The sequence below is a fragment of the Cyprinus carpio genome, chromosome A9 (assembly GCF_018340385.1).
Source record: "Cyprinus carpio isolate SPL01 chromosome A9, ASM1834038v1, whole genome shotgun sequence".
NCBI lineage: Eukaryota > Metazoa > Chordata > Actinopteri > Cypriniformes > Cyprinidae > Cyprinus > Cyprinus carpio.
Genome location: NC_056580.1, coordinates 15,040,493 through 15,054,955, shown reverse-complemented (window position 1 = coordinate 15,054,955; position 14,463 = coordinate 15,040,493). Strand labels below are relative to the sequence as shown.

The following is a 14,463-nucleotide window of genomic DNA, read 5'->3' as shown; positions in this document are numbered from 1 at the left end:
AGGAAGGCTTACTTCGGCTCCCTTTGAACTGGAGGTGAGGACAGCCACTAGAGTTTGATGCATCTTTATAGCTCAGTCAGTTATTGAGCAATTTCAGGGCCCACCAAAGGCAAAACGAAATCTGACTCATCTATTTCAATGGAAAGTACTAGTCTCATCTCAATTTAATACACTCGATAGAAATAATCTTTATCCAAGGTGTGTGAACAGGAGCCATTGTTGGCTTCTATTAAAATGTGAAGTAACCGTAACTGTCGCCTACTGACTTTTTCCAGTGCAAACTATTAACCGTAACCAAACCAGACATTTTGGCTCTGTGAGAACCTGTAAGATAAGAGACACAGTGGGTGGGCACGCTGATCTGTGCTGAGTCAGGTTTGTAACTGCGTCATCAAAGGTGCCGATCTGCAAAAGCAAGCATTGCTCTTTGGCGTACTATTGCTTTAGTACCTTTTCATTATTACTGTATGTTTTGCAAGCATGAATGAAGTAGGAGATGAACATTTTGCCCATCCCTATTCACTGAAACGGACCACATTCAAATATTTTCACAATATAATAAGGGAAAGTTGCAAATGGTGTGACAGTTGATACAGGTTTTGAAGATGCCTTCAGCTCATTGACACGTGAAAGGTTATGACTGTGCATATTTGACACCTGACTTCAGGAATGAAATGCATGTTTTGACTTTTGCTTAACTTCGAGTGTAGTGAGATGAGATTGCAGCTGAAGGAATGCTCAGGGTTTTCCCCACCCACCTGCGGTTTCTCCATCCCTTAAAAGGAAGCAAGAAAGTCCCCGATCGGATCCTAGTCTCTAAATGTGTTTGTGTCCTTGTTTACGCATTTTTAGAAACTCTATCTGAACCAACACTTCGCAGAGTTCCACTAAGTGATATAAGGAAACAAGTGTATCATCTCTCCGTGGATTACACTATGTGTACAGGCACACGTATTCTAATTTTTAAATATCATTGTGAAATGAAAATATTCTGATTCTGGTAATAATAAGGTTTGATTTGTTAGCATTAACTAATGCATTACTGTAGGTATCATGACCTAACAATGAGCAATACTTTTACAGCATTTATTAATTGAAATGTATGTTCACTTCCACATAAACTAATACATTTTTCACATTTCAAGTTGTATAAATGAACATTAGCTACATTTTAAACAAACATGAGTTTATAAAAAAAATTTACATTTATAAGCTAACATTAATTTAGATTAATAAAAGCTGGTTAATAAAAATATGTTCTTCATTGTAAGTTTATGACATCTGATGAGAACTAATAAGAACAACTTTTACCTAAAGTTTTAGGTTTCCACGCTGAAGATGATACAGGCAGTTATGATTACTCTACTTTTAGGTAGCTCAGCGTTGGTGTTCATCTTGTATCACATATTTAATCTGGAGCTTATACATTTACTGATCAAACTGTGTACCCACATATACCAGTAACACCTTGACAAACTTTTGATTTTGACTTTTAAGAATAGCCTAGTACTAGGTGTAAAAATGTCAAACCACATTGTGCAGTTGTTATTATACAAAACTTCTGTGATGTGTTTTGATGACATTTTAAATAGATGAGAATAGCTAGATAAATTTCAGCAGAAAGTAGGAAAATGCTCTAAATCTATGGTAAAATTTACACCAGCAGCACAAGAAGAAAAAAAAAAGAGGAAAAAAAAAAAAGATGAAATTTGCTCCATAATTTTTTACTAAAGTTGTACAAGAAATGCAGAAATGTGTTACATTCTGACAGCATTTAAAATTCTAAAAAGTCTTTGGTATATGTGTACATGTACAAGTCTTTCTTCTGCAAGGTTGGTTATACAACAGAGCTGTATAGTGACAATATCCGCAGCCATGCTTTGTAGTTATGAGGAAACCACAGCTACGTGGCTTTTAAGTATGGTACTAGGGGGATGACAAATGTTTGACGTATGAGGTACAATACAACAGAGTAAGTCAGTTAGTGCACTGATTATACTTAACCTGAAAACATTTAAGGTCATGCAAATGTCTTATCTTCAAATCTTTGATCTGGTAAATGGCCAATGAAATGAATACATGTTTATGTCTAAAACTGTGCAAATAATTTGTATATTTAAATATTTATCTCCTATACTGACCTGTATGAGGAACTTGCTGGAACTGCCTGCATGAAGTACAGAGCAGAAGTTCTGGCCCTCCAGTGCCATTTCTTTGCAGGCAGAGTGAAGCTTACACAGTCTTCAACACTTTCCTTGAGAAGATCAACCAGCTGTTTGTGGGAACCCCCACAGAACGCCTCTAGCAAGAGCACACTCATGGATACAGGGCCCATCCAAACCTGAAATTTAGTGTGAAAGCACACTATTACTGTAGAGTTAAAAAAAAAAGGGCAAACAAATAAAACATCACATTTCAATGACTCACTTTAAAGAAAAGAAGACAGAAATTAATAACCTATGATTAATAACCACATACTGGAGAGGGTTTTAATAATAATCGCACTGGCAAAATTCGCCCACGAACAGTACTTTCCAAATCACCTAGAATTTCATTATATATGTGTCATAGTTAAGTCATAGCTAGAGTGCATAATGAGTTAGGCAGCAAAAAATAAATAAATAAATACTTCAGCTGATCGTTTGGAAATGTACCTCTCGATAGTTGTTTTGATAACTAAAGGTTCCAGGGTGAAATTTCATAAAAGCAACATTACTAATTTAACTCACTTCTTCAATAAGATGACAACGACTCAGCTTTTTCCAAAATAGTGAAGGTTTTAGAGTATCAAGCTACTTTGTCACGCAATGAGCATGTAGCTAGCATGTAGTGACAAAATATGTATATGTAAATGATATACTGAATCAAGCACACAGATAAACTGCAGAATCAACTAATGCTATAGTCAAAAGCTCTTCCTCAAGTAGCACTGGGAAGTCTGATTCATTTTACTGAATTGGCTCATTTGGACACAGAAAAAAAAGATTCAATGACCCAAGTTCCTACCCAACATTTTTGGTCTTTTCTTCAATGGCATAATATTTAGTTAAATGCTTCTGTCACTATGTTCCTGACAATCAGGGTGTTTTCTTTTTTTTTATGCCAGTGAGCCATTCATTCAGAAACCCCTTGCTGTTTATGTGGAAGATAAATCCAGCTTATTTGTGTAAATAAATTGCAATGCCAGTTATGCATAAGTTTACAGTTATGCATAGCTTGAATGTAGTTAGCAACTTGTAGAAGCAAACAGCTTTTTAAATATCTATATAAAGTACCTTTTTACAGCTAAATTCAAAATTGTAAAAGTAGCTTGCTGAACACTGAATCAATTTGATGCTCTCAGATGGCCATCAAGACACTTCAAAATGACAATAATTTGTTTGCACGAATTTAAGTGGTAACTTAAGTGGTGGCCGTTGACCATGCTTTTTTTTTTTCCAAGTCTAAACACCCATGTGAAAAACACTGCTGAGCAAAGCACTTCATAGCAAACAGAACTGTGAAAAACGAATCAAAACTTCACAACAGGGAACTGGAAAAGTAACAACTTAAGTAGGTTCAAGCATCTAACCTGAAAGGCTGGGGTTTTCCAATCGCTCGGATGTAGTGAGTGGGATTTTCTCACACAGTGATTTACCTCTACCCTTTTACCTCAGAGCCTACATTTTACACAGGTAAGGCGTAAAAACCATTCAACCTCAAGATGGAGAGGAAAGTGAGGGCTTAATTTTGCCTCGTTCAGCCCCCCACACAGTTCATGCGAAAGGGAAACCCCACAATGCCAGACCTTACAACTAAAAGAACCACCATCATGACTGTCGATGGATGCTGAGTCAATGCTCAACTGCACTCAAAATCTTCATCTGTGTTGACTGTGTAAGCATTTAACACTTTGAATCAACAGGAGGCAGAGTTTGTGAGGGGCCGGGGGAGGGGGTGGGTGCAATTGATTTTGAATCAGAGCCAACTGATTTTGCCAAAGCTATTAATAAAACAAATATTTTCACATTTTCTAATTTTATTTGTATTATCTTATTATTTTAATGAGTAAATTTATTTTTAATTAATGTTTTTAAAATAAAGTTCTATACTCTCCCGCTCGCGAATCTCAAAGTATCTCGTGAATGGACTCTCTTCTCATTCTGTTCCTGCTTTAGTCTGGAGAGATGCTAAATAAATAAAATGGAAATTCGTTGTTTTTTTGTTTGTTTGTTTGTTTGTTTGTTTTTAATAAACCCACAACTAAAAGAGTGCAGGTGTCTAACTCTGAAACTTCCAATATTTATTCTACTGCCGCTAATACTGACACAGCAAAAGAAGCGGGTTCTTCACATTAGGTAAGATTTTTAGGTAAGATTAGGTGAGATTTTTCCACTCTTTGTATAGCCTACCAGTCACTGATAATTGTAAATGTATTTTAAATGAAGAAGAAATTATATAGGCTATAAATATTCGAAATATTTAGGATATGTATAAAAAAAAAAAAAAAAATCAGAGCCCATGGTCTGCCGGTAGGTGACAATATTGCGTTACTCCCTAAAAAAAATTTTTTTTTTATTTATTTTTTTTTTATTTGAATTAATTTGTTACGTTACTTTTGTGTTACTTTTTCTCATCTGGGCTTGGCTCATTTTTCTCTTTTCAGCATTAAAAAAGGAAACACAAATGTTATGTTTATCTAAAGTAATTTTTGCGTATTATTATGGTTGAATGGATCATTGAAGGTCAGCAGCAAAGACACTGGTTAAAAAAAGAGAGATTAAATGAATAAAGGATATTTGTGTTAACATATTTAATTATTGCAGGTTTGCCTTATTTAAATTTTTTTTTTTTTTTTTTTTTTTTGAGGATTAGTGAATGTGTTTTTGTGCAAGTGTGATGAGTAAATGCATGTTCACATTTAGTCTAAAACTACAGTAACCTCATGTTCACACAGTGCACACAACGCCTCTGTGCTTACTCTTGATTTCTCTCAACATGAGGACAGGAGAGCTCTCAGTCAATACATGGCAAAACAAAGTAACTGGCATTACTTATTTGAAAAATTAACTCAAATATTTCCTTGTAAATTAAAAATAATGTTACTTTAATTACTTTAAAAAAAGTAATCTGATTACTATGAAATCGAACTATTTATACTGCATATTAGTCATATAAATACATTCAAAATAAGTCTGATGAAATTAACTTACACTTCACTTCATTAAACCTGTACATCATAGTCAGAAGCAAAATTATATATATATATATATATATATATATATATATATATATATATATATATATATATATATATATATATATTAGAAACCACCTCAGTTACTGATATTTCTATGGCCAGAAAGGCATGTAAAAGATTGTATACAACCGGTCAGCAAAGTTTTGATCATGTTGATTATTTGTTGTTAAGAGCTCTTAGCAATCTGCAGATCAAATATGACACAGTACGCTTTATAGGGTTAACATACATGCGTTTACCCATATGTTTACCCAGAGAATTTACCATAGTTATTCCTTCCTCTTTTCTCATAGAAAAACATAGTTTTCCCCTGAAGAGACAGGCCGTTATCTAATCTGCATTATTCCAGATGAAATACAGGATTTCCTTTGGCTCTTGAAATACTGGGGAAGAGGCAGCTTTAGAGAGACACTGCCTCAGAGTATGAAAAAAAAAACTGGGATGCAGCTGATACATCCGCAGGGGCAGTGCATGAGGACGTCATATCAAGCGGCAGTACCGATCCTGACGATTAAACCCATCAGTAAAAGTGACTCTACCAATGGCACCAATAAGTGCCAGTACAGGGGGACAGATAGCATGGCACTGCCCAGTGACAAGCACCCAGAAACATGGCGCATTGAAGCGTGTGAGCCAACTCTCAACACCTCATTTTAACAGCCTCTAGCCATCCGTGGATGTCTTGAGTGTGTATGCGTGTGTGAATGTGTGTGTGTCATCATCCGCGATGGACTATGACAGGGCAGGAGAAGGCCTTAAAGTGATGTGGTCTTTCTGGAGGGCTAATTCAGCCAGAATGAAACATCCGATTATGTACTCCCACACAGCAGACCAAAGCCACGGCTGATCACTTGAAATTAGACTCGAGCGATACAAGGAAACAACATGAGGTTGAGCCCTGACCGTTCATGATCTGAATTTGTATCCAAAGTAAAACACTAACAAAATAAGCTGGACTATTATAATGACGCACGCATACGGATCAGTGACATGAAGCTCATCTTTTTCATTATCTACTAATTTATTTAAAAATACAATTCATACATACAATGACTTGAATAAATCTATTCTATGGCAAGCATGTTTTTAATTTCTAATTAAAATTAATTCGATTTTATGCATAAAGTCAAAAATCTGTGAATCAACTGTCATGAAAACATAATAGTCATAACTGTAATAACATTATATTATATTTACACTATACTATTATATATACAAAAAACTTTTGTAAATTATGTGGTGCAACTCATGATATTTATATTTAACTGAAAATTAATCATTTGTGTGTGTGTTTAATTTTACCTTTAAAAAGTACTAAAAATAATATTAATAACTATTTTAAGATACCCATCCATATTGGTAAAACTTTATTTTAATGACCTATTCTCAATATTAACTAGCTGCTTATTAGAATGCATATTACTAGCATATTGGCTGTTTAATAGTATTAGCATATTAATGCCTTATTCTGCATGACCATATTTTAGATCCCTTAATCCTATCCAACACCTAAAATAAACAAATAGCTTATTAACTATTAATAAGCAGAAAATTAGGAGTTTATTGAGGAAAAATTCTTAATTTATAGTGAATGTGTTCCCTATTCTAAAGTGTTCTAAACCCACATGTTCAAGGAACGTGAATAATAAGAATACATTTCTAAGAATCTGTGTGGAGAGATATTTCCTTTTCTTTATCGCAGACACTCTTATTTCTTATTGACCCATGCACCACTGAGGTGCTCATTTTGAAAGTCAAAGGAGTCAAGTCACGACAGATGTTGTAATGAAGTGCACAATAGGAACTGCAGTAGACATCGTATCAACACAATTTATTTCCATAACAGCTTGTCGCTCAAATTAAAAAAAGAGAAACCTACACACGGAGAGAAAAAATATTAGCTCCATCACATAATGTCTGGGTCACAAATGAGTGGGCAAACTGTGGAGCTTTTTCAAAGTTCACTGTGCTCATAAATTCAGACGCTGAGCCGTCTCCGTAGCTAGCATTTGCCAAAGTGCAGCTGATGTTTGTTTTACAGTATGTGCTATTCTATCATGTTTAAGCACTCCAAGGCAAAAAAGAGATGGTTTCATATTTCATAAACAAATATTGTACCTTGGAAATACCATGGCTATGATGATACTACACTGCCTAAAATGTGAAAACTTTTACTTTGCATGTCCTAATGGTTTACCTCAAACAGAATGAGGTAAAATACAAGAAAAGGCCAATTAAGAAAAAATGTTCCAACTGAATATGAGTAAAACATTTTTATCAGCTTAAGCAGCATGAAATAACTGTATCCAAAAAAAAAGCTTTTCTGCAATTATATTGTTTAACAAACTGGTCTAATGAATGTTGCCAACACACATTCTTCAACCTCCAGACAGTCTCTGCTGAACTGAGTGGCATCCCTATCAACTAAAACACTATTAAGCTTTGTAAAATGATAGTCATTTGTCCCTGAAACCTTTTAATTCGAAGTGCTCAGACTGACACTGCCACTTTCAGAAGGTTCAAAACACGCACCGAGGGCACAAAGTACTATTCATAAACGCCTTTGATCTCACGTTAGAAAAGGAGAGGAAGTTCATATTTTCCATGAATTAAATTTTCAGACCATCCAAGTATCTGTTCTGTCTTTTAATAGAGTGAGCCGTGTCCTCATTCACATCGTCAGAGGCTTTGTGTTAACGGTAATCATTAAAGGAAAGGAAGCTGTTCAGTAATTACATGCTAGCGCTTACATGCTAATCACTGCACACTCGGCTGATGGAGATGAAGAGAGCCAAGCGCCAGGCACGGTGATCATGTGCCATGAATTGAAGAGTTTAACCTGATTCTTTATCATTTATGGGTGACAATTAGGTGACAGACTACAGCATTCTGTATTAGACTAGGCTGGATATAATAAGACTAGCTAAACACTTGATTCCTGAACAGGTCATTTGAAAGAAAATTTCCTCCAGATTTCATAAAGGGCTAATTTCAAGTGTCTAGTATAGGAAAATTGTGCCTATTACTATTAAAGATTTAATAAGATGGCAGAATATGGCCTCTATCACAGACATGGGAGGCATGAAGTTGATCAAATAAAGTTCAAAAGAGCCTTGTTTAAACTATCAAGACACACACACACACACACACACACACACACACACACACACACACACACACCAAAACAAAACAAAAAAAAAAACATAGAAAGAAATTATTTTCAAGTGAAATAATTAGAAAATTTAGTGACAGAGCTACCTCAAACTGACAAAAAATATAACTAGATTTGTGGATGACGTTATTTCAAAAGGGTATTAGCTATATGCACTGCATTTGGAAAATATCCCAGTGCTGAATTTCTCTTTTTGTCATTATCGAGAATTACAATTTCGAACAGTAAAATCAAATCCTCATATATACGGTTTACTGGAATGAGTTAGCATCTTACCAAAAGTCCCCACATTTCAAATGAGCTTTCCATGTCTATGTATTTCCATTTGTGGGTAAGAGATGCTTCCTGCTTAAAGTGTAATGCAACGCACAGGTTCTCCTTCATTTATGGGTCATACTGTAACACGCATAATTCCATACCAAACAAAAATTACTCGAATATCTCTTCCTCAGTCACTGAATTAAGCAAAACAGACCTATCAAGTAAGTAAACAGATCAAAATAATAACAGTAAAAAAAGGCACAAATTGCTGCCTAGTTTTGTCTTCCAAAATTATGGCGCACTGAAGGTAAAATAATAGGCTAGTTTAAAAGTACATCTGTCGCTTTTTAAAAAAAAAAAAAAATGCACAAACTAGTGACAACAATCTCAAGACCAGCATTGTGACATTTCAAGGTTGCATTCTTCATTTCCTCTCTCTGACTCATTTCTAGCTAAACACAGCTGGTCCAGCTGAAACCATGCGAATTAAGATCTGAAGCAACTACTCTGTATCATATTGCAGCATTTACAGCAAAGGCTGTGATATTCAGTATCATATTGATGGATCTAAATAAAATAAAAAAGCACTATTGGAATATTTGAATGTATTAGATTTTATGTTAATTCTCATTTTTCTCACTTAGCTGCATGTACTGCATTTGTCCATTATTGTTAACATTTCTTTGACCACTGATTAATAATATAATATATTAATTATGGATTTTTTTTTTTATGTGTTCCTTATTCCAGCTAAAAATCTTGATTTTATTCAGCAAACATACAAAAACCACAACGAAGCTACAGCCACACTTTAAAATGTATGAATTTCAGTGCAGTAATAATGAAGAAAGAAAGAAAGAAAGAAAGAAAGAAAGAAAGAAAGAAAGAGAAAGGAAAAGAAAAGAAGGAAAGAAAAAGAAAGAGGAAAAGAAAAGGAAAAAAAAGAAAAAAAAAAAGGAAAGAAAAGAAAGAAGTAAGAAAGAAAGAACGAAAGAAAGAAGAAAGAAAGGAAACAAAAGAAAGAAAAAAGAAAGAAAAAAAAAAAAAATAAAAAAAAAAATGGTGAAAAAAAAAAAAAAAGAAAAAAAAAACGAAAAAAAACGAAAGAAAAAATAAAAAAGAAAAAAAGGGAAGAAAGAAAGAAAGAAAGAAAGAAAGAAAGAAAGAAAGAAAGAAAGAAAGAAAGGAAAAGAGAGAAAGTCACGTTTCTAAATAATTTTTTGCAATGATATTGATATGATACCATTTCTCATTTTTTTAGTCGATATGAAGTCAGTTCTTCTCAAGTGTCCTAGTAGAGTACCCTAATTCATCACATTAACTGAACTGTTTAATGTTTTTTAGTATCATATTCATTTAATTATTTAACGTTACATTGATTCTCATCACAGACAACGCGAAACAATAAACTTCAACTTTTGTTTTGCAGAAAAGAAACATTTAGACACATTTCGATGACTGCACAACAACATATACTCATGTTTGCCTTCAGTTGATCGATAGATTAGCCCTCAGTAGCTAGGTTTTATGCCAGTTAAGCAGGCAGAAACCAACATACATTCGCGTGTTTAATTCAGCCTTACCTCTTCCTGAAAGACACAGCGCGTGTTTACGTCATGACGTCACTGTGCGTGAGTACGCTCTCCTCCAGCGTTGTACCGCGAAGTCTATGCTGGCGTCATGATGTGCTGCTTATTCTTCACACTTTGTAGCTAGTGTGAACTGTACAGACGACGTGGGACAGCTTATGTTAAATTCACTATGGATTAATACTTTTAAAAAGTAGTTTTGATTTATAATATAAACATATTTTGTTGATAGTAACACATTTTGTAAAAAATACCTCATATCAACTTAAGCCAGATTTTGGAACATGGTAGCTGGTTTGTGGTCCCAGGTAGTCTACTAAATCTAACCATCAAGGTCTGACCCACCAGCTAGTCCAGCTGATCGGCTAGGGCAAGCTATAAAGACCATAAAAGACCAGCTTGGTCCAGTTAGAATCCATATGCCTAAAACCTCTCATTTGTAGGTAGACTTTGTTCATGTGCTTACTGAGAGCAGGTATATGTGAAAGCTTAACCATGATGTCAGACAACTGAATTCCTATTTATTATCTTCAATCATTCTTTTTTTTTTTATTATTCATCCTTTTAGTCTTATTTATTTGTCAATGTTTAATTGATTGGTTGATTAGTGTTAATACTACAGTAATTGACCACATTTAGTAATTATAAATGGTGATAAATAGGTAGTTGTTGGTTTTATATATGGTATATATGGTATATATATGGTATATATATATATATATATATATATATATATATATATATATATATATATATATATATATATATAGTTAATATAAATAATATATTTTCACTGTACCTGCATGTAACATATGCCTCATTAATTATCGTCAGTAGTCAACTTCAGTTAGTTTAATATATTTTTAATAATTACCATAAATGTACTGGGTCTGTGTTTAATATGTACTTTGTGTGCAGAGGTCAGTGTAGGTAAAGTACAGTGTGGTCAGCAGCACTTACGATGGTCCCTTCAGATAATCACCTGAATGGAAACAACTACAGCTACAGTCTCAGACCAGATCAATTACATTTCTGCTTAACTGAATTTAATCTGCATGTTATAGTTACCATGTTGTATCATGGAAAGTGTCCCAAACATTATTATTCAGTGTCAGAACATATGCACATTTAAGTGGTTTTCCCACTTATGCATTTATTTCCCAAACTATACCCATCAAAATTTGGACAGCAGAGAAAATGTATATTGCAGAAGAATGTGGCTTATGTAAGTACTATGCTGTTCAGATTAATAGGGCTGTTTTATACAGTAACCTTAGCTTCTAAAATGAAATGGACTTTACATCCCTGCGGGAGAAAAGTGTCTTAAATAGTTCCTTGAAAATTAAACTTGAGATGAGTATGTGAGTTGGGAAAATTAGCAAGGTCATGGTTAATGGAATGCCTTAGAGTTCCAATGGCGAGACTTCACAGCCAGTTTGGCAGCCTGCAGCTGATGTTAATTCAGCGCAACCCAACATCATTCAACTTCAAAGAGACTAATAGAAGGCTATCATACTGTGAGAGACTTTGATAAGGTGGATTATATTGCTATGTGTAATCCACATCAAAAGGTAAAGGTTCCAGTAATTAATTAAATGATAGCAAAGAAAATGATAACTATTTTTCTCCAGTTTATGGAGGTGATTTATAATATGGATGTCACTACTTATTACACACACACACACACATTATATCAAAGATACTAAATTGCCAACTATTTGAATATATTTTTTTTTCTTGGCTATATGGGAATGATTATTTTGCATTTAAAATAAATTAAAAGTGTCAAAATTTAAGTGACTTGATAAGTGAGATGTTACACAGGCTTTCAAAATTAAATTGGGCTACATTTATTCGAGCAAGGTCATTTTCAAGAGAAATTACAAATTAAAAATTAAATTATACTTCAACAGACATTTCAAAAAAATCCCAACAACCACAGCCCCCCTTTATTTATTTAGCTAAAAAAGGAAAAACAAATAAGATGAATAAAGTGGATTTTTTCCTTTAAGTCAAAAATACAGTGTTTTCACAATATTGTATCAAAAGTTCCCAAATTGTAGATTCTCCTTCATCAGGTAAGTGTAGTATGAAGAGCAATTCACAGCAATCGCTCCAGATACAATAAATGCTCTCTTTACGTAAAATTTGCTCCACTTGTAAGGATCCTTATTTACTAAAATATATCTATATCAATGAACTATAATACTGTACACTACAGTATGAAATAAATATAATTAGGAAATATAAAATGAGTCACATAAATAAAATGGTAGTTTAAAATAAAAATGAATTTTGTATTGAACAAAACAAAACAAATCAAGATAATACTGACAGATGATCTTAAAAAAAAATACAGAAAATTGCACAAACAATATGTAAACTAAACAACTGCAGTCTAGATATACTAATACTGACGTAGGTATTTCAAGCGACAAGGTGAAATATTTCATTTAATACTAAAGCAGGTGCAAAGAGAACTCTAGTTGACTTCGCTTTATACTGTACAAGGATGGCACTTGCAGAAAACACAGGTGAAAGGGTTTGCATATAAGGCTTTTCTCAACGAAAAAAACACAGGGGTTGTGACGTCGCCTCATATAATGAGCCTTCGTCATTACAGTTACCCAAACTCTTTCCATCCACCCCTGGCCAGCTTTAAGACTTTGTACGTTTAAGAATCATATAGGTATTATTTCGTTAAAGTCGCTTCATAAAAAAAGCCATGGTGAGACGTCAAAACTTGAATGGCTGGTCAGGAAAAGAAAGGTAAAACCAAGGGTATCACAGTAAGTGATAATGAAATATAACACTGACACACTACTGCATCTTCAAGCGCAGTATAAGTACATATAGGCAATACTGTTTTACCTAAGAGTTTTTTAGTCCATTTTATTTTTTGTGGTTTTTAGTTTTCCTTTTTTCTAACACTTTTTTTTCTTCAGAGTGCAATTTCCAGGCTTGTGCTACGACCACAATGAAACACAGGAGTTATATGGAAATCAGCACCGCACAGCTATGTGGCCGAAAACTCTGTACATTTTAATAACCTTTCTTTTATTTTTATTCTGACAATCATATTTTTTGCATAATATGGATTCCTGTATATTCCAGCCTAGTTTCTGATGCCTGATTTTGGAGTTCCACGCTTTATACCAATGAGTGCAAGCCTCAGGCACACGCTCAGATAACCAAGACGTGGCAGTGTGGTACAAATGAGAATCTGGCTCAAAGTCCCTCCAAAAGGGCGGAAGAAGGGTGCGATGCAAGCTTGAGGGAAAAAGAAAACAAAGAATACAGGAAGCTTATTCCGTAATGCAGTAGTTAGTCAGAATCCTCATTCTCGCCGTCAGGATTTCTTTTGCTTGCCAATTTCCCCTCTTCCGAGCTCTCGTCCTCTGTCCCTCCCATTACTTCGCTCTCTTTCTCATCTTTTGCTGTTCCATCAGGGCTCCGAGTGTCAAATCTCTGCCCCTCTGTCTCCATTTCCTCTTCTTCAACCAACCTTGTCTCTTGCCTGTCAGTCACTTCCGGATATGCCTCCTCTGCTTCCCTGGTCCCACCCTCAGTTCCATCTCTCAAGATGGTGTTTTCTTGTGTGATGTCCTCGGTCTGGTCTTCTGGATCTGAAAAGCCCAGGGGCCCAAGGCCTTGAAGGTAAGCCCGACGCATGAGTAGCTCCGTGGGCTCCAGGGGTCCGCCATTTTCATGGCTATCTTGTTTGGCAGCCTCACGCTCCTCTGCCTCCCGTTTGCAGTAGGAATATCGGTGGTTCATGTGCTGCGAGTAAGAGCCAGAGTGGGAGAAGCGCTTGCCACATTTGTCACACTGGTAAGGTTTCTCGCCTGAATGTAGACGTGAGTGCTCAATGAGGTGGTGCTTGTGTTTGAAGGCCTTCTTGCAAATCTGGCACTGGTGAGGCCGCTTTCCTGCAGAGACACAAAGAGAGAGGGGCCAACAGGTTAGCACACAACCCATAACATCTTAAAGCTATAAAAACAATTTCTGTATGTGGAGGATGCACAAATTTCAATACATTGTTTGCATTACTGCCAAATGTAAGGTAAAATATATATTTAGTACAATTTACTAAGACACATTTTTCAAGTAACCACACAAATCCCTCCTTACTTGTACCTCATGATTAAATTACATTAAAAACATTGTATTTTTCTTCTTGTTATAGATTAGTTTGGGTTAAA

At 34.9% G+C, this 14,463-nt stretch overlaps 2 protein-coding genes across 8 annotated transcripts in view; both read right to left on the bottom strand.

The window, feature by feature from the left end:
- LOC109095045 (glycosyltransferase-like domain-containing protein 1) overlaps positions 1-10,378 on the bottom strand; it is a 36,717-nt gene extending 26,339 nt beyond the window's left edge. The window contains exons 1-2 of the mRNA XM_042763744.1: positions 10,256-10,378; positions 2,142-2,341 (exon numbers count right to left, since the gene is read on the bottom strand). Coding sequence (XP_042619678.1) covers positions 2,142-2,335 — 194 coding nt within the window. The 5' untranslated portion in view covers positions 2,336-2,341; positions 10,256-10,378. The remainder of the gene's footprint in view (positions 1-2,141; positions 2,342-10,255) is intronic.
- A 1,709-nt stretch (positions 10,379-12,087) lies between these two features.
- Positions 12,088-14,463, bottom strand: part of LOC109078025 (zinc finger E-box-binding homeobox 2-like) — a 50,833-nt gene continuing 48,457 nt past the window's right edge. For all 7 annotated transcript variants that reach the window (XM_042763737.1, XM_042763736.1, XM_042763739.1 and 4 more), the window contains one exon: positions 12,088-14,190. In XM_042763737.1, coding sequence (XP_042619671.1) covers positions 13,586-14,190 — 605 coding nt within the window. In that variant the 3' untranslated portion in view covers positions 12,088-13,585. The remainder of the gene's footprint in view (positions 14,191-14,463) is intronic.